General features: G+C 45.0%; 1 protein-coding gene across 9 annotated transcripts in view; it reads left to right on the top strand.

Annotated features, from left to right (window-relative positions):
* The window catches only part of LOC137345659 (uncharacterized), a 76,759-nt gene that overhangs the window by 39,441 nt on the left and 10,328 nt on the right, over positions 1-26,990 (top strand). For 3 of the 9 annotated variants that reach the window (XM_068008904.1, XM_068008905.1, XM_068008906.1), the window contains 2 exons: positions 4,170-4,322; positions 5,901-7,280. In XM_068008904.1, the coding sequence (XP_067865005.1) occupies positions 4,264-4,322; positions 5,901-6,528 (687 nt within the window). In that variant the 5' untranslated portion in view covers positions 4,170-4,263 and the 3' untranslated portion in view covers positions 6,529-7,280. Of the gene's footprint in view, positions 1-3,459; positions 3,528-4,169; positions 4,323-5,900; positions 7,281-10,464; positions 10,500-26,990 lie in introns of those variants that run through there. The other 6 variants (XM_068008909.1, XM_068008908.1, XM_068008910.1 and 3 more) reach the window with 4 other exon arrangements.

The raw sequence follows: 26,990 nt of genomic DNA, 5'->3' as shown, positions 1-26,990 counted from the left end.
ACCCAGCCTTTCCAATCTCTCTTTATATCTCAAGCCGTCCATACAGGCAAAATCCTTGTGAATCTTTTCTGCATCCTCTATACCTTAATCACATCCTTCTTGTAATGCGGTGACCAGAACTACACACATTACACCACATGCGGCCAAACCAACGTTATGTACAACTGTAACATGACGTCCCAACTCTTGTACTCAGTGCCTCGGCCAATGAAGGCAAGCATGCCATACGCCTTCTTCACCACCCTGTCTACCTGTCTTGCCACTTTCAGGAAACTATGTTTAGTTTAGTGACACAGCACTGAAACAGGCCCTTCGGCCCACCGAGTCTGTGCTGACCATCAACCACCCATTTATACTAATCCTACACTAATCCCATATTCCTACCACATCCCCACCTGTCCCTATATTTCACTACCACCTACCTATACTTGGGGCAATTTATAATGGCCAATTAACCGATCAACCTGCAAGTCTTTGGCATGTGGGAGGAAACCGGAGCACCCGGAGGAAACCCACGCAGACACAGGGAGAACTTGCAAACTCCACACAGGCAGTACCCAGAATTGAACCCGGGTCACTGGAGCTGTGAGGCTGCGGTGCTAACCACTGCGCCACTGTGCCGCCCTGAACTCACTTGCACCCTCAGGTCTCTCTGCTCAACAACATTTCCCAGGGCCCTGCCTTTCACTGTATATGTCCTGCCCAGGTTTAACTTCCCAAAATGCATCACTTCACACTTGTCTGCATTAAATTCCATTTGCCAATCCCTTGCCCACTTTCCCAGTTGATCTATATCCTGTTGTAGCCTCAGACAACCTTCTTCACTGTCCACTAGACCACCAATTTTGGTGTCATCTGTAAACTTACTAATCATGTCCCCAACATTCACATCCAAGTCATTAATATATATTGACAAACAACAGAGGGTCCAGCACTGATCCCTGTGGCACACCACTTGTCACTGGCCTCCAATCTGAAAAACAACCCTCCACTACCACCCTCTGCCTCCTATCAACAAGCCAATTTTGAATCCAATTGGCTAGCTCACCCTGGTCCTATGTGTTCGAACTTTCCAGACCAGCCTACCCGCTTGGTACGGACCTTGTCAAAGGCCTTGCTAAAGTTCATGTTGACAACGTCCACCGCCCTTCCCTCGTCAATCCTCTTGGTCACCTCCTCAAAAAACTCAATCAAATTCGTGAGACATGATTTCCCATGCACAAAGCCATGCTGACTATCCCTAATCAGACCATGCCTTTCCAAATGCATGTAAATCCTGTCTCTCAGAATCCTTTCCAATAACTTTCCCACCACTGATGTAAGGCTCACCAGCCTATAGTTGCCTGGCATATCCCTGCTGCCCTCTTAAACAAAGGCACAACATTCGCTATCCTCCAGTCTTCCGGTACCTCATCCGTGGCTAACGATGAGACATAAATCTCTGCCAGGGCCCCAGCAATCTCCTCCCTTGCTTCCGATAGCATCCTAGGTCAGGCCCTGGGGATTTATCCACCTTAATGCTCTTCAAATCATTGTCCCATCCGCCACTGACACACCATGCGTCTTGAACATTTCTCACAGTGGATGCGGCAGAAAAGGTTTGCTGCTACGCATGCACCCACCAACCTCTTGCAAAGCAGGCACAGGAATGGCTCCACGCAGACGGTGTATAATTGCTGGGCATCCCTGACGTACTCATCTGCCAAAGTGAACGGATGCCATCAAGAACCCGTTGACTCAGCGGCGGCGTAGAAAAGTCAGACCTGGCCACAAATTGCGGCCCGAGCCCGAACGTGCGCAGAATCCCGAAAAAAATATTTGTGATCAACACTGTCGAGTCGCCTTCTCCTGATCGAAGGGGAGAAAGGCAACTGACAAACCAGTCCTCTTAGAAAGATGGATCATGTCCAGGACCAGGTGGGTGTGTCCTGGATGGACCGGCCCGGGACAGTGTCGGAGAGGTCAGGTTGGATCATATGGGCTAGCAGGGAGCCCAGGCGAGTCGACCTAGCCCGGGCAAAGATCTTATAATCCGTGCTGAGGAGGGAGACCAGACGCCAGTTCTTGCAGGTGGTTCAAGCAGGTGGAGATCACCCCTCTTCAGCCATGTACCATGAGAGGGACATCACCCTGGTTACCAGGCTTTCCCCCAGGATTTCCCAGAACCCGCTGAGGATGTCCATGGTCAGCCTGTCAAGCTCTGTAGATTTTAGCTTTGAGAGCTTGTGGAGGGTGCTGGTCAGCTCTGCCAATGTTAGCAGAGCCTCCAGTCATTCAGCACCCTCCGGGCTGAACTTCAACAGGCCCTCTCAGAAAACTCTGCACGCATCCTCGCTGGTCAAATCCGGAGAGAGCAATGTGCTGTAATAAGTATGGACCAAAAAGCCCATTCCCTCCAGATCAGTGATGGAGGATCTGTCATCAGCCAGCAGCTCTGACCATTGCACCAACTGCATGGAGGCCATCGAGACACACGTAACATATGCCTACAAAATGTAGAGGTTGTCAATTCGGGAGCCTCCTCCCCCAGACCTGCAGCTGAAGGCACTGGAGTCAGGATCGAGATTCCACCAGACGTTCACCAAGGCGAGGGTGCTGATTAGTTCCCTCAACCTCTCCAAGGCAGTTGCAGCAAGTGTTAGATGAAGTAATGCTCATTGTACACGTCCCCCTCAGTGACTCTTCAAAACATAGATTTTTATGAAAGAACAGGGTTCTGCTGCATTGCCACCTGCACATGGAGTGTTGGATTCCCTCCACACTTTCCCATCAAACACTCCCAGGGCAGTTACAGCTCTGATTGGTTGGTGCATTTGGAGCATTTCCTGTCTGCAATCAGATGAAACAGCTGCACCTGTGCAGACTGGTGGGAGCTGAAACATTTCCAACATACAAATGTGGAACTGATTCCATCCATTGCATAGAAACAGGATCTGTGAGTTATTTTGGAGAGGTGGGTGTTGGAGCACTGGAGAACTGCTTTGCTTGGACTGTTGGGGGAGGGAGGAGATGCTGGAATATCCAGGGGTGGGGCACAAAGATTCTTTCGGGAGCCCCTGTATTTGCTCTTGTGCTTTCCTCCATCTGGCACAAATGGAGCACCCTCCCCACCCCAACTGCGTGGCTCAGGACAGCTGGAGCCACCTGGGTGAAGAAAGTCTTTGTCAGAACGGCAGAAAGTTGAAAGAACCGGACGGCTCCAGCCGACCGGGCAAAGAATTCCTCCACCGCCCCACCCCACCCCACTGGAAGATTGAACTTTGTACTATTTCCAGTCAGGTGCTCCAACCACCTATTCAAGAGGAGCATCCTTGCAGCTTTTCTCTGCCTTCCACCACTCAGCCACCTATTCTCTCCTTTTCCATTTCCTTTCCACCCCTGTCTCCTCGACTCCCTGCCCCCACTCCCCCCCCATCATATCCTTAAAGTTTAAAAAACTGCCATTTGCTTTGTTTCTAGGGTGGGTCTGGCTCTTCGACTCCAGCGCAAGCCCCTCTTTACTGGTATGGATGAGGATCCAACAGCAGGTGAGTTGAGGCAGGGGTGGAGACCGTGACTGTTATAGAGGTGACAGTTGGCAGTCTTGGTGATGCAGAGGATGCAGGGTTAAAAATGCAGCTCTGGATTAAATAGGACGATGAGGTTGTGAACAGTCTGGTTCAGTTTCAGACAGTGACTGGGGAGAGGAATGTAATCAGTGGTTAGGGCCTGTACCGGTAGGTCACAGTGGGAACAGACAGTGATGTTTCCAGTGGTCCAATAACAATAGTCAGAATATTCCCGTGAAGGAACTGCCGATGGAACCGGATCCCAGTGAGAGAGAGAACCATCTGGGCTGAACAGAAAGAGGTTTATAATAACATTGGAAACACATCCGGCGTGTCCTTACTGGTTTATCAGCTGAGTTCCTTCTCTGAAACAGTTGGAGACTGGCTTGGTTTTCATTCCCTACTTTCCTTTTCTCTCGAGCCCATTTCTGTTCCATCTGCATCCCTGCTATCTCTCCCTGGCATGTAAGAGTTACTAGACCCAAATTTATTCAGAGTTATGGGATCTGTGTATTAACTCATCATTGTCAGTCATTTCTGTGGCTTCTCTTCCCCTTTAACTCTTTGTTCTTCAAGGTGGGTTCTTGTATTAACTGCGATATTATTTTTAATTTCTTGCAGCGACGTCACTTCTCTCAAATTTTCATGTGAGGGTTTAAGCTTGAAAGATCGTATCCAGCGATCGAATGTCATCTGTTTAATTCTTTGAATTTCAATGCAAGTCTATGCGGGTCTAATCCTGGTGTGTCTCAGTTTCTGTCATATAGGCTGCAGGTACTAACTCACACGCATTTAGAATTCTAATTTTAGTTTGTTGACGGTCAAAGGAGCTTCTGATAACAGAGAAAAAGCTTCACATGCCCTACCCAGGAACTCGCCTTGTTAAGAGGAGAGTCCAAAATTATTTCGGCCAACTTAGCCTGGTAGCTCTTTTTTGCAGCTGACATAAAATATGACTCAACCTTCTCATTAAAGTTTGACACTAGTCTTGAATGTCTCAGTACCTCATAGTCATTCCCTGAATTGGAGATAAGGTCTGAGTGCCTGGTGACATTTTCATTTTGGGTTTGCAGCCTCACTAACTCAAACTGTTTCGATGTGATGGGATTGTCTGCCTCATAATAATGATAAGTAGTTGTATATGTTTACAGCAACCGAGTTAGGCCATTCAGCCCCTCAAGTCCATTCCCAATGTAATTACATGATGACTGTTCTGGCCCTCAAATTGATTTACCACCTTTGATCCATATCCCTTGATAAACTAAGGAACAGGAGTCGGTCATTCAGCACCTCAAGCTTGGTCTGCCTTTCTATTGGTTGATGGTTGATTTGCAGATTAACTCCATCTAATCCACTTAGTTCCATATTCCTTCATTCCCTTCCTAACATCTATCACTTTTTGTAACTTTACAATTGACCCCCAGCCTCAACAGCCTATTGGGGGCGGAGAGGTTCTGATTTCCTCGACTTCTTGTGTAAAGAAGAGTTTCCTGACATTAATCCTTTTATCATCTTGAACACATCAATGAGATCATTATTTAATCTTCTATACTCAAGACAATACAAGCCTAATCTATACAACCAGGCCTCATAATTTAACCCTCTAAACCCTGGTACAATGCTGGTGAATCTGTACTGCACCCCCTTTAAAACCAAATTATCCTTCCAGAGGTGAGGTGTCCAGATCAGAACACAGTCCTCCAGATGTGATTTAACCAGAGCTTCACACAACTGTAACATAACTTCCACCATTTCTGTTCCAGCCCCATTGAGGTAAAGACTTCAATTCCATCAGCATTTTCAATAATTCTCAGGTGGTCCAATGGTTGCTAATCATTTCCATACCTATCCCTTTAAATCTCTCTGTTCCTCCACAATTCCCAGATTCTAACCATTTGGAAAATACCCTGATTTATCTTTGAGGTTAAAAATTATTGACCTCAAACTTCCCCACATTTTACACCAGCTGCTGTAGTTTGATCCTGTCACTGAATCTATCAATGTCCCTGGGTTGTAACTGTGTGGAAACCTGAGTACACTGTGAGTCAGACAGGGCTGTTCTCTCTCCCCGGTCTTGTTTGTTTGCTGTATTGAACCCTTTGCTGAGTCTATTAGGAAGGATGCGAGCAGAAGAGGGGTGACAATCCCAGGCAGTGGAGGCACTCAGGTTAAAACCTCCCTGTACATAGATGACATCGCCATCTTCTGCTCGGATCCACTGTCTGTGCACAGACTGATGAGCATCTGCGATCAGTTCAAACTGGCCTCGGGAGCCAAAGTTAACCACGGCAAGAGCGAGGCCATGTTCTTTGGGAACTGGGCTGACCGATCCTTTGTCCCCATCACCGTCAGGTCAGACTACCTGAAGTTGCTGATGAACTGGTTCGCAAAGGCCAGGACGTGCACCAAAACCTGGGAGGAGTGCGTAGCCGGGGTACAACACAAGCTGAGCATGTGGGAGCAGCGATCTCTCTCCATTGTGGTTAAGAACGTGTTCATCAGGTGCGAGGCGCTCACGTTGTTGCTGTACGTGGCGCAGGTCTGGCCCATACCCCACTCCTGCACTGTGGCAGTCACCGGAGCCATTTTCCGCTTCATCTGGGGATCCAAAATGGACCGGGTCCGGAGGGACACAATGTTCAAACCTCTGGATAAGGGCGGGAAAAATGTACCCAACGTCGCCCTCATCCTGATGACTACCTTTGTGTGCGGCTGCATCAAGCTGTGTGTTGAACTCCAGTACGCAAACTCCAAGTGTCACTATGTGCTGAGGTTCTCTCTGTGCCCGGTGTTGCGAAGGATGGACCTGGTCACATTGCCGCAGAACGCTCCATCCAGTTGGACTGTGCCGTACCACCTATCTGTCGTGGAACAGTTTCTGCACAGAAACACTTTTGACCACCGGTCCATCAGGCAGTGGTCTGCACGGAATGTTCTCAAGGCCCTACGGGAAAAGGAGATGGTAGATTCTGTCGGATAGTTCCTTGAGCAGACCGCCAAAGTCATTTGGCGGAATGCCTCATCACCAGAACTTTCAAACAAGCACCAAGACGTAGCTTGGCTGGTGGTGAGAAGAGCCCTCCCAGTCAGATCCTTCCTGCACGCCCGAAGTCTCACCCCCTCCGCACAATGACCTCGCGGTGGCTGTGGTGGGGAAGAGACGGTTGCCCACCTCCTTCTGGAATGTGTCTTTGCAAAGTAGGTGTGGAAAGAGGTTTTGTCGAGGTTCATCCCAAGCAGCTCTAACAGGAGTCTGTGCTCTACGGCTGTTCCCAGGGACGCACACGGAGATAAACATCAACTGCTGCTGGAGGACTATCAATTCAGTGAAAGAGGCCCTTTGGTCTGCCTGAAACTTGCTGGACTACCAGCGCAAAGAGTTGTCCACGACCGAATGGTGCAGACTGGCACATTCCAAGGTCCAGGACTACATGCTGAGGGACGTACTAAAGCTTGGGCAGCCGCAGCAAAGGCTCAATGGGGAAAGACCTCAGTGTAAGGTCCCCCCACCAAGCAGAACGGAGGGGCTGGATCCATGGAAAACCCCTTGAACTGTATCGGGAAAATTTTCGTTTGCTGTAAAATGTATATGGCACGAGAAATGAAATGGAAGGGTTGTGAGCCAATTCATGATTGCATTGAAGGAAACTGACCTCCTTTGCACTGTCTGTAGTTTTTGACTTGGTGCTGTTTGGAACTGTTTTGTCATGTTTTTTTTTTACAGATTTTTATGAATAAAGTATATTTTGAGAATAAAATAAAAGAAACCTGAGTACACTGTGCACAGGGGAAATGGATTTTTTTTTCTCATACCAATAGAGTTTATGTTGCCCATTCAGCCTGTTCCACTCAATTCGGTTCGGGCTGGTTTGTACATTAACTCCATCTACACCTCTCCTTGGTTCCATATTCCTTAATATCCTTCCAAACATAAATCTCTCAATCCAGTTTATTAAATTATCAATTGACATTTCAATGTAGCAACTGTGCCTGGGGTGTTGGGTAAACTGTCGGCAGGAGTTAAAGGGACGTATTTGCCTGGAAAGTGGAGGTGACATTGTTCACACAGTACTCCAGATGTGGTCTCACCAAGCCCTTGTATAATTGCAGCAAGACATCCTTGCTCCTGTACTCAAATCCTCTCGCTATGAAGGCCAACATACCGTTTGCCTTCTGAAATGCCTGCTGCACCTGCATGCTTATTTTCAGCGACTGGTGCACAAGGACACCCAGGTCTCACTGCACTCTCCCATTTCCCAATCTATCGCCGTTCAGATAATAATCTGCCTTTATGTTGTTGCCAACAATGTGGATAACCTCACATTTATCTACATTATACTGCATCTGCCATGTATTTGCCCACTCAGTCAATCTGTTCAAATCACACTGGAGCTTCTCTGCATCCTCCTCACAGCTCACACTCCCCCAGCTTTGTGTCATCTGCAAACTTGGATATATTACATTTAATTCCCTCATCTATATCATTAATATATATTGTGAATATAGTTATGGATCTTGTGTTTGGAATCATGTTCGAGGAAATGTATATTTGTATGGTGCATTGGAGAGATGGTCGAAGACGGTGTCTACTGTAACAATAGAAGAAATGGCTTTGCTTTGAGACAGGATTGTTTAATTTCAATTAAGACAGGCTCAGGGTCACAATAATTGATAGACTTGTAGGCCTCACGATGGAAATGTAAGTAAAGGTGTTCAGAGACTATTCATGACTGGAATGTTGATGGGGATAGCAAACATTCCCCATTGTGGGAAAATGACATAGGCCATCAAGCTATCTTCAGAGATAATGTATGGGAGGTGCAGTCATAACTGATCAATCGAAAGCGATAAGGTGGGATGTAACCTTACATGGAATTAAGGAACCTTCGGTGGCAGCACAAATGGAAGGTTCTGAGAGACATCAGGGAGAAGTCTGCAGTCAACAGAACACCTCGAGAGAGAAGACTGCATTACAGCAGCTCAGCAAACAAGAATCGAGGATGCTCTTCACTCTGCGTTAGAGAGCAAGTTGGGGAAACAGCGAGCATTTGTGTCTGCTGTCACCCAATTGATCCAGAATATACTGATTCCTCAGAGGTAGAGTGGGGTTCATTCGGGGAGAAAGCCTCCAAGTACCACTCGGGTGAAGACTAGCGGGTCCAGGACCTCCCCACTCCACACACCCCCCCTCCCACCCCCACCGATCTTCCTGTTAATGTGGTGATGGAGACTCATGTTTTAAATCAAGCGGGACAGCAGACTGGAACTAATTCCTGACCCCGGTCCCTGAGTCCCAGTGATTTACAAACCTGCATCCATGAGTTAGACATTATTAAAATGGGGACTCATTGTGAATTGAGAATTTCAGAACCTGAAAGTAGATTGTACGTGAGGGAGAATGGACAGAAGGAAAAGAAATTACGATAGCCCACTGTAAAGGTGAGGACGGTGTGTGAGCAACCAGATTGGTGTGAAAAGATGTTCAACTTGAAACCTTTACTGGAGTTCATATCCAGCTCAGATCCTGTGTCGAGGGAAATTTAAAGAGAGAGTAATTCCTCTCTGTGTGATTCCCTTGTGTGTGTGCTCAGTGTTCTGTGTCACTGGAATTGTAGACTAATTAACCCTCTTTGATCTAGTCTTGTATGTTGTTTGAAGATTGTTCGTTGTTTAATCTGTGTTCTGTATACACTTGGATCAAAGTTGATTTGAAGAGAAGGATGAGTTCAGTTCTGATGAAATGAAGGAGAATGGAATATGAGTTTCTGGTGTTCTGTCTCTTTAAGAATCTGTGACTGGAAGCACGATATAACAGGCTGCAAAAACTTTGCTGGGTGAATTTCTTTTGGGACGAAGAATGTTGAAGGTTTCCTTTTGTTGTTTGTGGAATTAACTCTTTCTTTAGATTTCTATTTACAGGCATTCATAAAGGTACTAGAAAAAAGAAGACAAGTGATGTAATTTAATTTCCTCTTTTCCCTTTTAAATAAAAAGCACGTGCTTATTCTGTTCTGTTTTAGTTAATCATTAGTTCTCAGTTATTAAAGTTGAAAAGACCCAGAGTGGCTGCAGTGTGTGTGAGAGGAAGCTTCCTAATTTGTGAATAAAATACCTTTTTTCCAGTTTTTGTGTGTGTGTCATCTTCACTGTTCTGTGCAGAGAACTTAAACCTGTTTAACCTGTTTTGGTGGTCTTAAGTGGAAGTTGTTTGAAGTTGTCTGTTTAATGTGTTTCTGCATTTGTAATATTTAGTTTTTATCTCTGGGACACACAATCCTGCAATAGTAGAATTGTCACTTTGAGTTAAATATGAGAATTGTAAGCACAGTCTAAAGGGATGTGGAATTAATAAAGTAAACCTTTCTAAGTGATGAAATTGGAATTTCATTGGTTGCCACAGTGGCATTCTAGTGACAATGAGAAAACATGTGGGAATTTTATCCTGGAGACTAATTCACACATGTAAGAGTGGGACAGTTTTAAGGTTTGATTGTGTAAATTGGAATTTGGGATATTTGAGGTGTTTGTTCAGTCACCTGGGTTGGAATTAGTCTTGGGTTTTTAAGAAAACTGAGGAGTTTTGGAAACAATTGGGAGTTTAATTGAAAATGCTTTAACCCATTTGGGTGTGTGTACGTGACTTAATGGAACATATTTGCTCTTTTTTCAAAGAAAAGGTGGTGATCTAATGTGAGAACTTTTGCCCCGCCCCCTTTTCAAACTAGCAGTGATAGTTAACCCTTTCAGCTCGCAGCTTAGCTCACTACAAAACTTTTAGTTCATTGAAGATTTATATACAGTACATTAGACATTATGAAATTTTAAACTGATGAATTCACAGATACAATTAGACATGTTAACCCATTGGACTCCTGACCAGAGACAAATGGATTCTTTGTGCTTTTTTTAAAAACAGAAACAAGAACAATAAGAAATCCAGAAGTTTTGAAAATCTTTCAAGACAAAGTGCTTGAAAACAAGAGATGTGAAGGTCACCTCTAAACACCTGCAAACACTTTTATCTGATGTAAAAGCACCATTTAAAAGCACCAAGCCTGGGGATAATTATTTCTAAAATTGGAATTGATAACACAAATTGATGAGTTGTTATTCCAAGCACTCATAAGGGAAGTTTACTTGAAGTTTAAGGAGATAAACAAAATTTTACTTCAAAACAAAATGGTAATGCCTGGGACAACTACATGTCCGCCTGCCAGTATATTATTGTGAAGTAAGATGTTGTGTCAGTGGGAACTGCCGCGACAGTGAGATAATGATTAAGGGTCTGTTTGATTCTTCAGTTAAAAGCGTTCTGGGTAATGGACATTCAGGTTTCTCCAGGGCGCAAAAATGAAGTAGAATTGTAATTCATTAGAATTGGGAATAAAATCTGGTTGCTGTAAGATCTAAGCAAGGAATTTTGGGGGCAAAAATTGACAGAATAAGAGCTCAAACTGTTAAATTAATGTGCATAATTTCCAGGAAGTTCAGAACTTTCGAATAAGAGTTAGGAGAGTGCAGTTATGAATTGTAAATTGATAGCTTTCTCTTGGAGATTTGTATCTTGCCTATGTTTTTTTTAAGAGAACTGAATTTGACATTCTGGCCACTGCCCAACGCATTGGGACCATGCAGGGGGAGATGAGCAAGGTCTCGAAACACTTCCCTCACCCCCTCCCCTTTTTGATCTTTTGTTAAGATCACTGGCGAGTCAGGAATGTGTGACATGATATTGGGACACTGGTGGAAATGTGATGTGTTTTGCACAAAGTAACTAACATGCAGATGCATGGTGAAATGCACTGAAGAATGGGTCTCAGACATGTTCACCAACTTAACAACAGTACAACATGGAATGGTTAATGTGGTCAGTCGAGTGAAACATGTTTTAAATTATCAAGGCATTGATTAATATTCCATAGTAACTGACTTTAAAACAATTAGAATAGAATTAAACACCCTGGAAATGGACAGAGGGAGCAAGATGAAAGTTCAGAGAGAGACAGTTGAAGGGCGAGGAATGATTCAAAAGATGGATATGATAAAGGGAGAGCTGGAGAATCTTTCAAGTCCATGCCTGATCTGTTACTTGAAACAAAAGTACTGAGAACAGGACAATCATTCAGAATTAACAAGCTTCAGCAAAAGAATAAAGAATTGATCTTGGGAATCTTGAATTACTGCAACAGTTGTTAAGTAACAGATAATAATGAGGAATCACATTGTTAGATAAAAAAATCCACTTAATTATATCTCCCTAGTCAATGAAACCACCTGGGTTGCCCCTGACTTGTCTGGGGGTCTCCAGTCAGAGGATGTCTTTGTTTGCCCATATGATATTGTAGAAAACTCTGCTCCAGCATGTGGATTAACCTGGAACAAAGACCCCCCACAACTGTACAATGGAAATAGTGAGTGGAGAGGAGTTCCCCAATCACTCTGTCTACCAAGGTGAGGGAAGGTATTGTGTTGTTACTACCCACACAGAGTATACATATGACAGTTTAATGTGTCAAATAAATAAGGGAGAATATTGTTTTAGTCCCTCTCTAAGGGCTCAGATAGTAAACAAGGTCCTATTCAGTATAAGGAATAATCAGCAAATAAATATCACTGTTAAAGATGACCTCAAGGAGCAGTTATATCAATATGTTAGTAGATTTGTTTATGGCATTCCCCCTTTTCCTGAACATCTGACTGAGCTATTGCAAAGACTCAATACATCCAACAAACACTTTTATGTCCTGCAACAATAAAATGAGGAAATTAATAAGGAAATCCCTGAGATAGGGGATGAGAGTTACTGGTGTGACATGGGGTTAAACATTGAAATACCCCCTTGGATCAGGATTATTTCCCATGTCTTTGTAATCGTTCAATAGGTGATAATTTGATTTTGGTGTGTGCGTTAAGACAAATCATGGGGATGATAAAGAAAATGAGAATTAGACAGGAGACCATGAAAGAATATGCCCCACTTAAGGGTAATGTATGAGGGATCAATGCCATCTGGTATTTTACCCTCACGGTGGGCACTGTAGGAACTAAGGGGTTAACTGCCATGTTTAATCTGTTGGATGAATCTGTGCAAGTTGTGGCCTGATACAATTCACATGAGGTGCTATGTTTTGAAGTAGAATAATTTGAAATGATATTGTGGTTATGTTCAGGAATAGTTATACTTTGTATATGTATCAACGTATTATATTAGAATTAAGTTCTGGACCTTGTGTTTAGAATCATGTTCTGTGAAATGTATATTTGTATGCTGTATTGGAGAGATGGTGGAAGACGGTTTAACTGGAACAACAATAACAGAAGTGACTTTGCTATGAGACAGGATGTTTTGATAAGTACCTTACTGCATTTCAATTAAGACAGGCTCAGGGTCACAATAATTGATAGACTTGTCGGCCTCATGATGGAAATGTAAGTAAAGGTGTTCGGAGACTATTCATGACTGGAATGTTGATGGGGATAGCAAACATTCCCCATTGTGTGACAATGACTTAGGCCATCAAGCTATCTTCAGAGACAATGTATGAAAGGTGAGGTCAAAACTGATCAATCAAAAGGGTGCAGGTGGAATGTAACCTAATATGGATGAAGGAACCGTCAGAGGATCAGGGTGCAGGTATGAATGAAAGGTGCTGAGAGACATCAGCACAAAAAGATTTGAGAAGAGACCATCCTGCAGTCAACAGAACACCTCAAGAGAGAAGACTTCACCACAGCAGCTCAGGAAGCCAAACTGAGGGCACTCTGCTGTTTAACGACTGCCATTGGTTTAGAATTGCTTGCAAATCCTTGCTGTGCTCAATGAACTCACTATCTTGATTTAAGAATACCAGAGACAGTAACTTGTGGGTTAAAAGCGAGTCAACGTCCCACACAAAAATCATACAGAGGCCCCTCTAATGCTTCTGTTACCCTCCTGTAATATCAGGAAACTTTGCATCAAACACAGTGGCACAGTGGTTAGCACCGCTGCCTCACAGCTCTAGTGACCCGGGTTCAATTCTGGATACTTCCTGTGGAGTTTGCAAGTTCTCCCTGTGTTTGCGTGGGTTTCCTCCGGGTGCTCCGGTTTCCTCCCACATGCCAAAGACTTGCAGGTTGATAGGTAAATTGGCCATGAGCAATTGCCCCTAGTATAGGTACGTGGTAGGGAAATATAGGGGGATGTGGTAGGAATATGGGATTAGTGTAGGATTAGTATAAACGGATGGTTGATGGTCGGCACAGACTCGGTGGGCTGAAGGGCCTGTTTCAGTGCTGCATCTGTAAACTAAACACAAAGTAATTGTTGGCACTGTCAGTTTTCCATTAGGTGTCATTGTCCGTGGATTTATATTCGGAATGTGTTAGTGTCTGTCTCTATCATAAAACATAAAGAGACGAGGAGAGAGAGCGAAAGTTCACTCAGCAAGCGGGAAAAAGCAAGAGCAGAGCCGGGGCATAAAGTGACCGGGAGAGACCGCGAGAGTTCACTCGGAGAGCAGGGAACAGCGATAGTGAAGCCGCAGCATAAAAAGAGTGGGTGAGAGAGTGAGAGTTTGAAAACAATGTGACCAGTGACGTCACAGGAAAGCTGCCTTCTCCAGCTTCCAACCTCAGCCCTGCAACCTTGGACAGCCCGCTTCTACCTCCTTCCTAAAATCCACAAACAGGACTGTGCCGGCAGACACATTGTTTCAGCCTTTTCCTGCCCCACTGAATTTATTTCTTCCTATCTTGTCTCTATCTTTTCTCCCCTGGTCCAGTCTCTTCCCACCTTCATTCCATGACATTTCTGACACCCTATGTCATTTTGACAATTTCCAGTTTCCTGGACCCAACCGTCTCCTCTTCACTATGGACGTCCAATCTCTCTGCACCTCCATCGCCCACCGGTATGATTTGAGGGCACTCTGCTTCTTCCTTGAACAGAGGCCCAACCAGTCCCCATCCATCACCAACCTCTTCCGCCTGGCTGCACTTGTTCTCACATTGAACAACTTCTCCTTCAACTCTACTCACTCCCTTCAAGTAAAAGGTGTTGCTGTGAGTACCCACATGGGTCCTAGTTATGCCTGTCTTTTTGTGGGATATGTCGAACATTCCTTCTTCCAGTCCTACTCAGGCCCCCTCCCCCAACTCGTTTTCCGGTACATTGATGACTGTGTCGGTGCTGTTTCCTGCTCCCACCCTGAACTGGAAAACTTTATCAACTTTGCTTCTAATTTCCACCCTTCTCACCACCTTTACATGGTCCATCTCCAACCCTTCCCTTTCCTTCCTCGACTTCTCTGTCTCCATCTCTGAGGATAGGCTGTCCAGTAATATTCATTAAAAGCCCACTGACTCCCACAGCTCCCTGGACGAGGTAAGCATTCCATTCTCCCAGTTTCTCCGTATCCGACACCTCTAATGATGCAACCTTCCACGACAGCGCTTCTGATATGTCTTCCTTTTTCCTCAACCGAGGATTCCCCCCCCACACCCCCACTGTGGTTGACAGGGCCCTAAACCATGTCCAGCCCATTTCCCGCACCTCAACCCTCACCCCTTCCCTTCCCTCCCAGAACTGTGACAGGGTTCCTCTTGTCCTCACTTTCCACCCCATCTGCCTCCACATCCAAAGGATCATCCTCCGCCATTTCTGCCACATCCAGTGTGATGCCACTACCAAAGGCATCTTCCCCTCCTCTCTCCTGTCAGCATTCCAAAGGGATCATTCCCTCCACGACACCCTGGGCCACTCCTCCATTACCTCTGACACCTCATCCCCCTCGAACGACACCTTCCCCTGCAATCGCAGGAGGTGTAATACCTGCCCATTTATCTCCTCTCTCCTCATTATCCAAGGCCCCAAACACTCCTTTCAGGTGATGCAGTGATTTACTTGTACTTCTTTCAATGTAGTATACTGTATTCACTGCTCACAATGTGCTCTCCTCTACATTGGGGAGACCAAACGCAGACTGGGTGACCACTTTGCAGAACACCTCTGCTCAGTCCGCAAGAAGGACCCTGAGCTTCCGGTTGCTGGCCATTTCAACACACACCCCTGCTCTCATGCTCCCATCTCTGTCCTGGGATTGCTGCAGTGTTCCAGTGAACATCAACGCAAGCTCCAGGAACAGCATCTTATTTACCGATTAGGCACACTACAGACTGCCGGACTGAACATTGAGTTCAGTAATTTCAGAGCATGACGGGCCCCCTTTTTACTTTTATTTTTCGTTATTTTTTACTTTTTTTTCTTTTTTGAGTTTATTTTAATTTAGTTTTTTCAGTTTGTTTCTACTGTGCCTACACACTTTATTTTCATGTTTGTGCCTTTGGCTGTTCAGTTTTCAGTCAATTAACACCCTATCTGTACTAATGCTTTGTCTTTCTGCACATCATGAACATATTGTTTGCCTTTGCTGCATAACCTTCTGGTCAGCTATTCTGTGACCTTGTCCTATCAACACCTCTTTTGTTATCTCTTGCCCCACCCCCACTTTACTTGCTTAAAATCTTTCATATTTTTTATATCTGCCAGTTCTGATGAAAGGTCACTGACCTGAAATGTTAACTCTGCTTCTCTCTCCACAGATGCTGAGTATTTCCAGCATTTCTTGTTTTTCTTTCAGATTTCCAGCATCTGCAGTATTTTGCTTTTATTCTCCTTAAACCTTATTCAATGCAGGAGACTTTTCTCTCTTGGTGTTCATCTGTCTTCAATGGTTTATGAAGCTGGTGAGAGCAGACAGGCGAAAGGTGTTCTCAGTCCTGGAGAAAACAGCCTTCTGAGTTCAAAATCCCTGTTGGAAGGTCAAATTCAAAAACTCAAATAGTCATGTGACCAAACTGGTCCGACCACATCTGTTTGTGTATTCGGCCATCTTAGAAACATAGAGAATAGGAGCAGGAGTAGGCCATTCGGCCCTTTGGGCTTGCTCCGAAATTCAAAAAACATCATGGCTGATGGTCTAATTCAGTACCCCATTCCCACTTTCTCCCCATGTCCCTTGATCCCTTTGCCTTTAAGAGATATATCTATCTTCTTCTTGAATATATTTAATGACATAGTCTCCACTGCCTTCTGAGGTAGAGAATTCCACAGGTTCACCACCCTCTGAGTGAAGAAATTTCTCCTCCTCTCAGTTCTAAATGGCATACCTCAAAGGTGTAACCCAGACTGTGACCCCTGGTTATGGACTGCTCAGCCATTGGCTCATATTGTTTTCAAACTCTGGCGCGGCTGGACTCTCGGAAGGCAAGTGATCTATGCCGCGATCGTCGGGCTAAATTTATCGGCTCCTTGCTCCGATGTCCTTCCCACAGCTCCACTTCTGTCTGCTGCTCTGCTGGAAGGTAAGGGGAGCGGGGAACACTGAGTGGGGAACACTGGGCGGGGAGTTGGGAACACTGGGTGGAGAGTGGGCAACACTGAGTTGGGAACACTGAGCAGGAAGTGGGGAACGCTGAGTGGGGAGTAGGGAACACTGAGCAAGAAGTGGGGAATACTGAACAGGGAGTGGGAACACTGAGCAGGGAACACTGAGTGGGGAACACTGAGCGGGGAGTGGGGAATGCTGAGTCGGGAACACTGGGCGGGGAGTGGGGAACACTGAATGGGGACAGGGGAACGATGAGTGGGGAGTGGGGAACGCTGAGCAGGGAACACTGAGTGGGGAGTGGGGAACACTGAGTGGGGCGTGGGGAGCGGGGAGTAAATTTTGTCCATAATTTTGTATTGTCACACGTGTGTGTGCGACATTGTCCATAGCAACACCCTTTATTTGGAGGAGGTGTGTGGAGGTGAAGGAGAAGTTGTTCAATGTGAGAACAAATTCAGTCAGATTGAAGAGGCTGGTGGTGGATGGGGACTGGTTGGGCCTTAGTTCATGGAAGAAGTTGAGAGCCCTCAGACCGTCTTAGTGCCAGATGGAGGTGTAGAGACATTGCATGTCCATGGTGAAAATGAGACAGTTAGCTGCAGGAAACTGTAAAATGTTAAGTTGACAGAGTCACAGATGTCCATTAAAGGAGACTGGACACTGGGACGATAAATAGACTTGAGTGGACAGTGAACTTTACTCAGTACCAGACCCCTGCTGGACCGCACCCACCCCCTCAAAACTTACACCCCACTTATAATCACTTACCCCTTTTTCTTTCTGTCTCTTCTTGTGTGTATGTGTTTGTGCATGTGTGTGTGTGTGTGTGTGTGTGTGTGCGCGAGAGTACTGGATGGGATTTTTGGAGCGAGTTTTACTCTGTACATAACATGTGCTGTACCTATACTGGGATTATTTTATGGAACAGTGTAGAGGGAGTTCTACTCTGTACCTAATCTGTGCTGTACCTATACTGGGATTATTTTATGGAACAGTGCAGAGGGAGTTCTACTCTGTACCTAATTTGTGCTGTACCTATACTGGGAGTATTTTATGGGACAGTGCAGAGGGAGTTCTACTCTGTACCTAATTTGTGCTGTACCTATACTGGGATTATTTTATGGGACAGTGTAGAGGGAGTTCTACTCTGTACCTAATCTGTGCTGTACCTATACTGGGATTATTTTATGGGACAGTGTAGAGGGAGTTCTACTCTGTACCTAATCTGTGCTGTACCTATACTGGGATTATTTTATGGAACAGTGTAGAGGGAGCTCTACTCTGTACCTAATCTGTGCTGTACCTATACTGGGATTATTTTATGGAACAGTGTAGAGGGAGTTCTACTCTGTACCTAATCTGTGCTGTACCTATACTGGGATTATTTTATGGGACAGTGTAGAGGGAGCTCTACTCTGTACCTAATCTGTGCTGTACCTATACTGGGATTATTTTATGGGACAGTGTAGAGGGAGCTCTACTCTGTACCTAATCTGTGCTGTACCTATACTGGGATTATTTTATGGGACAGTGTAGAGGGAGTTCTACTCTGCACCTAATCTGTGCTGTACCTATACTGGGATTATTTTATGGGACAGTGTAGAGGGAGTTCTACTCTGTACCTAATCTGTGCTGTACCTATACTGGGATTATTTTATGGGACAGTGTAGAGGGAGCTCTACTCTGTACCTAATCTGTGCTGTACATATACTGGGATTATTTTATGGGACAGTGCAGAGGGAGTTCTACTCTGTACCTAATCTGTGCTGTACCTATACTGGGATTATTTTATGGGACAGTGTAGAGAGAGTTCTTCTCTGCACCTAATCTGTGCTGTACCTATACTGGGATTATTTTATGGGACAGTGTAGAGGGAGTTCTACTCTGTACCTAATCTGTGCTGTACCTATACTGGGATTATTTTATGGGACAGTGTAGAGAGAGTTCTTCTCTGCACCTAATCTGTGCTGTACCTATACTGGGATTATTTTATGGGACAGTGTAGAGGGAGTTCTACTCTGTACCTAATCTGTGCTGTACCTATACTGGGATTATTTTATGGGACAGTGTAGAGGGAGCTCTACTCTGTACCTAATCTGTGCTGTACATATACTGGGATTATTTTATGGGACAGTGCAGAGGGAGTTCTACTCTGTACCTAATCTGTGCTGTACCTATACTGGGATTATTTTATGGGACAGTGTAGAGAGAGTTCTACTCTGTACCTAATCTGTGCTGTACCTATACTGGGATTATTTTATGGGACAGTGTAGAGGGAGTTCTACTCTGTACCTAATCTGTGCTGTACCTATACTGGGATTATTTTATGGGACAGTGTAGAGAGAGTTCTTCTCTGCACCTAATCTGTGCTGTACCTATACTGGGATTATTTTATGGGACAGTGTAGAGGGAGTTCTACTCTGTACCTAATCTGTGCTGTACCTATACTGGGATTATTTTATGGGACAGTGTAGAGGGAGCTCTACTCTGTACCTAATCTGTGCTGTACATATACTGGGATTATTTTATGGGACAGTGCAGAGGGAGTTCTACTCTGTACCTAATCTGTGCTGTACCTATACTGGGATTATTTTATGGGACAGTGTAGAGGGAGCTCTACTCTGTACCTAATCTGTGCTGTACATATACTGGGATTATTTTATGGGACAGTGCAGAGGGAGTTCTACTCTGTACCTAATCTGTGCTGTACCTATACTGGGATTATTTTATGGGACAGTGTAGAGGGAGTTCTACTCTGTACCTAATCTGTGCTGTACCTACACTGGGATTATTTTATGGGACAGTGCAGAGGGAGTTCTCCTCTGTACCTAATCTGTGCTGTACCTATACTGGGATTATTTTATGGGACAGTGTAGAGGGAGCTCTACTCTGTACCTAGTCTGTGCTGTACCTATACTGGGATTATTTTATGGGACAGTGCAGAGGGAGTTCTACTCTGTACCTAATCTGTGCTGTACCTATACTGGAATTGTTTTATGGGACAGTGTAGAGGGAGCTCTACTCTGTACCTAATCTGTGCTGTACCTATACTGGGATTATTTTATGGGACAGTGCAGAGGAAGTTCTACTCTGTACCTAATCTGTGCTGTACCTATACTGGGATTATTTTATGGGACAGTGTAGAGGGAGCTCTACTCTGTACCTAATCTGTGCTGTACCTATACTGGGATTATTTTATGGGACAGTGTAGAGGGAGCTCTACTCTGTACCTAATCTGTGCTGTACCTATACTGGGATTATTTTATGGGAGAGTGTAGAGGGAGCTCTACTCTGTACCTAATCTGTGCTGTACCTATACTGGGATTATTTTATGGGACAGTGCAGAGGGAGTTCTACTCTGTACCTAATCTGTGCTGTACCTATACTGGGATTATTTTATGGGACAGTGTAGAGGGAGTTCTACTCTGTACCTAATCTGTGCTGTCCCTATACTGGGATTATTTTATGGGACAGTGTAGAGGGAGTTCTACGCTGTACCTAATCTGTGCTGTCCCTATACTGGGATTATTTTATGGGACAGTGTAGAGGGAGTTCTACTCTGTACCTAATCTGTGCTGTACCTACACTGGGATTATTTTATGGGACAGTGCAGAGGGAGTTCTACTCTGTACCTAATCTGTGCTGTACCTATACTGGGATTATTTTATGGGACAGTGTAGAGGGAGCTCTACTCTGTACCTAATCTGTGCTGTACCTATACTGGGATTATTTTATGGGACAGTGCAGAGGGAGTTCTACTCTGTACCTAATCTGTGCTGTACCTATACTGGGATTATTTTATGGGACAGTGTAGAGGGAGCTCTACTCTGTACCTAATCTGTGCTGTACCTATACTGGGATTATTTTATGGGACAGTGCAGAGGGAGCTCTACTCTGTACCTAATCTGTGCTGTACCTATACTGGAATTGTTTTATGGAACAGTGCAGAGGGAGCCTTCCTCTAACTAAGCAGTACTGCACCTGCATTGGAAGTATTTGAAGGCACGTTTTAGAAAACCCTTTTCTCTTTCTAACCTATGCTGTAGTTGCTCTGAGTTCAACAAAGAATCAAACAGTCACATCACAGGAAAGCTGTAAGGTGGTTGGTTGGTGAGTTACTGATGTGAAATCACAGTTTGTACACTGCTGTTAGGGTGCACCAGTTAGGAGCTGGAAATTAGAGGAAAGTAAAATAAAAATTACTAATTTTTAAGTTCTTCTTTCTTTTCTTTCTTTTGGGCCTCCTTATCTCGAGAGACAATGGATACACGCCTGGAGGTGGTCAGTGGTTTGTGAAGCAGCGCCTGGAGTGGCTATAAAGGCCAATTCTGGAGTGACAGGCTCTTCCACAGGTGCTGCAGAGAAATTTGTTTGTCGGGGCTGTTGCACAGTTGGCTCTCCCCTTGCGCCTCTGTCTTTTTTCCTGCCAACTACAAAGTCTCTTCGACTCGCCACAATTTAGCCCTGTCTTTATGGCTGCCCGCCAGCTCTGGCGAATGCTGGCAACTGACTCCCACGACTTGTGATCAATGTCACACGATTTCATGTCGCGTTTGCAGACGTCTTTATAGCGGAGACATGGACGGCCGATGGGTCTGATACCAGTGGTGAGCTCGCTGTACAATGTGTCTTTGGGGATCCTGCCATCTTCCATGCGGCTCACATGGCCAAGCCATCTCAAGCGCCGCTGACTCAGTAGTGTGTATAAGCTGGGGGTGTTGGCCGCTTCAAGGATTTCTGTGTTGGAGATATAGTCATGCCACCTGATGCCAAGTCTTCTCCGAAGGCAGCGAAGATGGAATGAATTGAGACGTTGCTCTTGGCTGGCATACGTTGTCCAGGCCTCGCTGCCGTAGAGCAAGGTACTGAGGACACAAGCCTGATACACTCGGACTTTTGTGTTCCGTGTCAGTGCGCCATTTTCCCACACTCTCTTGGCCAGTCTGGACATAGCAGTGGAAGCCTTACCCATGTGCTTGTTGATTTCTGCATCTAGAGACAGGTTACTGGTGATAGTTGAGCCTAGGTAGGTGAACTCTTGAACCACTTCCAGAGCGTGGTCGCCAATATTGATGGATGGAGCATTTCTGACGTCCTGCCCCATGATGTTCGTTTTCTTGAGGCTGATGGTTAGGCCAAATTCATTGCAGGCAGCCGCAAACCTGTCGATGAGACTCTGCAGGCACTCTTCAGTGTGAGATGTTAAAGCAGCATCGTCAGCAAAGAGGAGTTCTCTGATGAGGACTTTCCGTACTTTGGACTTCGCTCTTCGACGGGCAAGGTTGAACAACCTGCCCCCTGATCTTGTGTGGAGGAAAATTCCTTCTTCAGAGGATTTGAACGCATGTGAAAGCAGCAGGGAGAAGAAAATCCCAAAAAGTGTGGGTGCGAGAACACAGCCCTGTTTCACACCACTCAGGATAGGAAAGGGCTCTGATGAGGAGCCACCATGTTGAATTGTCTTTGCTCGAATCGCTCTGAACAGGCTCCAGAAGCTGGCCGAGCGCGTCTACCCTGAGGCACAGTGTGGCTTTCGTGCAGAGAGATCAACCATTGACATGCTGTTCTCCCTTCGTCAGATACAGGAGAAATGCCGTGAACAACAGATGCCCCTCTACATTGCTTTCATTGATCTCACCAAAGCCTTTGACCTCGTCAGCAGACGTGGTCTCTTCAGACTACTAATTTTTAAGTAACTACCTGATAATTTCGTTAAGATATGCAAGCAAAAGGGAAGTAAGAAGCAGGTAAGTCTACTGTTTTCTTTTATTTTAAGTGGTACGTTTTATTGCATTACCAAGATTTTAAATTCATCAAAGCAAGTGCTGGTGAGGAGAGGCATTAATTCAACAATTCATTGAGAAAATAATTTATTCATTAGTAAATGAAAACACAATAAGGATGGCCGGGAAGGTGATGTTTCACAGCTGCAGTATGTGTGAGCTCATGGACTCCAATGTGATCCACAGCAACCACGTTCACAGTAAATGTCTGTGGTTCGAGGAGCTTTGGCTCAGGTAGATGAGCTGGAGACTGAGCTATGGACACTGCGATGTATCAGGGAGGGGATAGTTACTGGAACACTTTGTTCCAGAAGGCAATCACACCCTATAGGATAGAGTCTTCTGAATTGTTCAGTGGTCAGGGACAGGGGAGGTGTGACTGAGTGAGGCAGGTAAGGGGATCGAGAAGGCAGAAGTGGAGGAGCCTCAGCCCTTACAATTGTCCAACAGGTTTGAGGTTCTTTCAGCTTGTATGGATGAGAGCGAGGGCTGCAGGGTGGATGAGCAAACTGACCATGGCACCATGGTACAGGAAACCATTCAAGCTGAACACAGTAAATAGAAATACAATGGTAGTAGGGGACAGTATAGTCAGGGGGATAGACACAGTTCTCTGCCGCCAACAGCGAGAGTCCAGAAGGCTGTGTTGCCTGCATGGTGCCAGGGATCGAGATATCTGTTCAGTGATGGAGAGGAACTTGCAGTGCGAGGGGGAGGATCAGTTGTTGTGGTCCACGTGGATACCAATGACATAGATAGGACTAGGAAGGAGGTTCTACATAGGGAGTATTAACATATAGGGTATAAATTGAAAAGCAGAACCTCAAAGATAATAATCTCTGGATTATTACCTCAGCCACAAGCAAATTGGAGCAGGGTAAATAACATTAGAGAGTTAAATGCACGGCTCAAAGATTGGTGTGAGAGAAATGGGATTCAGTTCATGGGGCAGTGACACCAGTGCTGGGAAAGTAGGATCTGTACCTTTGGGAACGTCTTTACCTGAACCATGCTGGGACCAGTGTTCTGGTGAGTCATATAACTGGGGCGATAGAGAGGGCTTTAAACTAAATAGAGGGGGTGAGGGATCAAGTGAGGGAAGATTTGATAAGTGAAAGAGAGATGACAAGGCAAGAGAGCAAACTAGCAATAAGTGAGTTGATAATCTGGGTGTGGCAGAAAGGGACAGAGTGTACTAACTTTAGAGTGCGGCAGCAGATACGGCTAGAGTTTGTGAAAATAATAAGACAAAATTAAAGGCATTCTATCTGAATGCACATTGCAGTCGCAAAAAAGTAGATGAATTGATGGCACAAATGGACGTAAACAGCTATGATCTAATTGCCATTACAGAGATGTGGCTGCAGGGTGACCAACACTGGAAACTGAATGTTCAAGGGTATTCAACATTTAGGAAGGAGAGGAAAAAAGGAAAAGGAGGTGGGGTAGTGCTGCTAATAAAGGATGAGATCAGTACATTAAGTGAGAGAGGATCTTAGAACGGAAGATCGAGATGTAGAATCAATTTGGGTGGAACTAGGTAACAGCAAAGGGCAGCAAACATTAGTAGGAGTTGTTTACAGGCCACTAAACAGTCGTGGTAATATAGGGCACGGTACGAAAAATTAAATCAGGGTTGCATGTAGCAGGGGTAATACAGTAATCATGGGGAACTTCAACTTACATATAGACTGGGTAAACTTAATTAGCACGAATGCTATGAGTGAATTCCTGGAATGTATGAATGGTTTTCTAGAACCGTACGCTGAGTAACCAACTAGAGAACGGGCTATTTTAGATCTAGTATTGTGCAATGAGAAAGAATGAATTATTGTAGAGACAGTGGATGCATTGGTGGTCATCTTCCAAAAATCTATAGATTCTGGAGCAGTTCTTGCAGATTGGAAGGCAGAAAATGTGACCCCACTATTTAAGCAAGGAGGAGGAGGGAAAATGGGGATCTACAGACCTGTTACCCTGATATCAGTAGGAGGGAAAAGGCTAGAATTTACTCGAAGGGATGTGATAAATGGACACTTAGAAAATTGTGATGGATTGGGCAGAGTCAACATGGATTTATGAAAGAGAAATCATGTTTGACAAACCTGTTAGAGCTTTTGACAATGTAACGAGCAGAATAGATAAGAGAGAACCAGTGGATCTGGTGTATTTGGATTTTCAGAAGACTTTCGATAAGGTCTCACACAGGAGGATAGTAAGTAAAATTAGAGTGCATGAGATTGGGGGTAATATATGGGCATGGGTTGAGAATTGGTTAACAGACAGAAAACAGTGAGTAAGAATAAACAGGTCATTGTCAGCTTGGCAGGTCGTGACTCGTGGGGTACCTCAAGGATCAGTACTTCATCCCCAGCTATTCACAATCTATATCAAGGATTTGGATAAAAGCAAAATACTGCAGATGCTGGAAATCTGAAATAAAAACAGAAAGTGCTGGAAATACTCAGCAGGTCTGGCAGCATCTGTGGAGAGAGAAGCAGAGTTAACGTTTCAGTTCTGTGACCTTTCATCAGAATTGGAAAAGGTTAGGAAAGATTAGGTTTGAAGCAAGTGAAGGGGGAGACGGTGTTGTTGGTGGGGAAGAGAAAAAAAGAAACGGTATGTGATAGGGCAGAGGGCAAGAGAGATTAAATAACAAAGACGTCTTGGGACAAAGGCAAAGAAAGTGTTAATGCTTGTGATGAACAACAATCCAGAGAGAGTGTTAATGGCAGAGTAATGAACAGCTCTGTCCAAAAGCACCACATGAAAAACAGACACATGGTTAAAAAATAAAATAACACAAAATGAGAAAAATATAACAAAGGCCAGTCATGCTCTGAAATTGTTGAACTCAGTGTTGAGTCTGGAAGGCTGTAGAGTGCCCAATCTAAAGATGAGGTGCTGCTCCCCGAGCTTGTGTTGATGTTCACTGGAACACTGCAGCAGGTCAAGGACAGAAATGTAGGCTTGAGAGCAGGGTGGTGAGTTGAAATGGTAAGAAACTGGAAGCTTGGGGTCATACTTTCGGACTGAGCAGAGGTGTTCCTCAAAGCAGTCACTCAATCTACGTTTGCTGTCTCCAATGTAGAGGCGACCACATTATGAACAGTGAATACAGTGGATAAAATTGAAAGCTGTACAAATAAATCACTACTTCACCTGGAAGGAGTCTTTGGGGCCTTAGATGGTGAGGAGAGTAGATTAAACGGGCAGGTATTACACTTCCTGTGATTTCATTGGAAGGTGCCGTGGGAAGTGAATAAGGTGTCGGGGGTGATGGAGAAGTGGATCAGGGTGTCGCGGAGGGAATGAACCCTTTGGAATGCTGGCAGGGGAATGGAAGGGAAGATGTGTTTTGTGGTGACATCACGCTGGAGGTGACAGAATGGCGGAGGATGATCCTCTGGATGTGGAGGCTGGTGGTGTCGAAAGTGAAGACAAGGGGAACCCTGTCACAGTTCTGGGAGGGAGGGGAAGTGGTGAGGACAGAAGTGCGGGAAATGGGTCGGACACGGTTGAGGGCCCTGTCAACCAAAGTGGGGGGGAATCCTTGGTTGAGGAAAAAGGAAGACAGATCAGAATTGCTGTTGTGGAAGGTTGTATCGGAGATGGAGAAACTGGGGGAATGGGATGGATTCCTTACAGGAGAAAGAGTGTGAGGAAGTGTATTCGAGGTAGCCGTGGGAGTCAGTGTGCTTATAATAAATATTAGTTGAAAGCCTTTTCCCAGATCTGGAGACATCGACGTCGAGGAAGGGAAGGGAAGTGTTGGGGATAGACCATGTAAAAGTGAGAGAAGAGTGGAAATTGGAAGCAAAGTCGATGAAGTTTTCCAGTTCGGGTTGGAGCAGGAAGCAGCACTGATACAGTCATCAATGTACCAGAAAAAGAGGTGAGAGAGGGGCACTGAGTAGGACTGGAACAAAGAATGTTCGACATATCGACATATCCCACAAAAAGACAGGCATAACTAGGACCCATGCGAGTATCCATAGCAACACCATTTATTTGGAGGAAGTGAGTGGAGTTGAAGGAGAAGTTGTTCAATGTGAGAACAAGTTCAGTCAGGTGGAGGAGGGTGGTGGTGGATGGGGACTGGTTGAGCCTCTGTTCAAGCAGGAAGTGAGAGTCCTCAGACCGTCCTGGTGGGGGATTGAGGTTTTGAGGTATTAGATGCCGATGGTGAAAAGGAGACAGTTTGTTTAACCAGCTGCCCGTTCTTCATCTTGTGATTTTGGACAGAGCTGCTCATTACTCCACCATGAACATTCTCTCCAGAATAATAC

The sequence above is a fragment of the Heterodontus francisci genome, chromosome 29, assembly GCF_036365525.1.
Source record: "Heterodontus francisci isolate sHetFra1 chromosome 29, sHetFra1.hap1, whole genome shotgun sequence".
Taxonomy (NCBI): Eukaryota; Metazoa; Chordata; class Chondrichthyes; order Heterodontiformes; family Heterodontidae; genus Heterodontus; species Heterodontus francisci.
The sequence above is the reverse complement of the archived record's forward strand: the minus strand, read 5'-3'. Positions and strand labels throughout refer to the sequence as shown.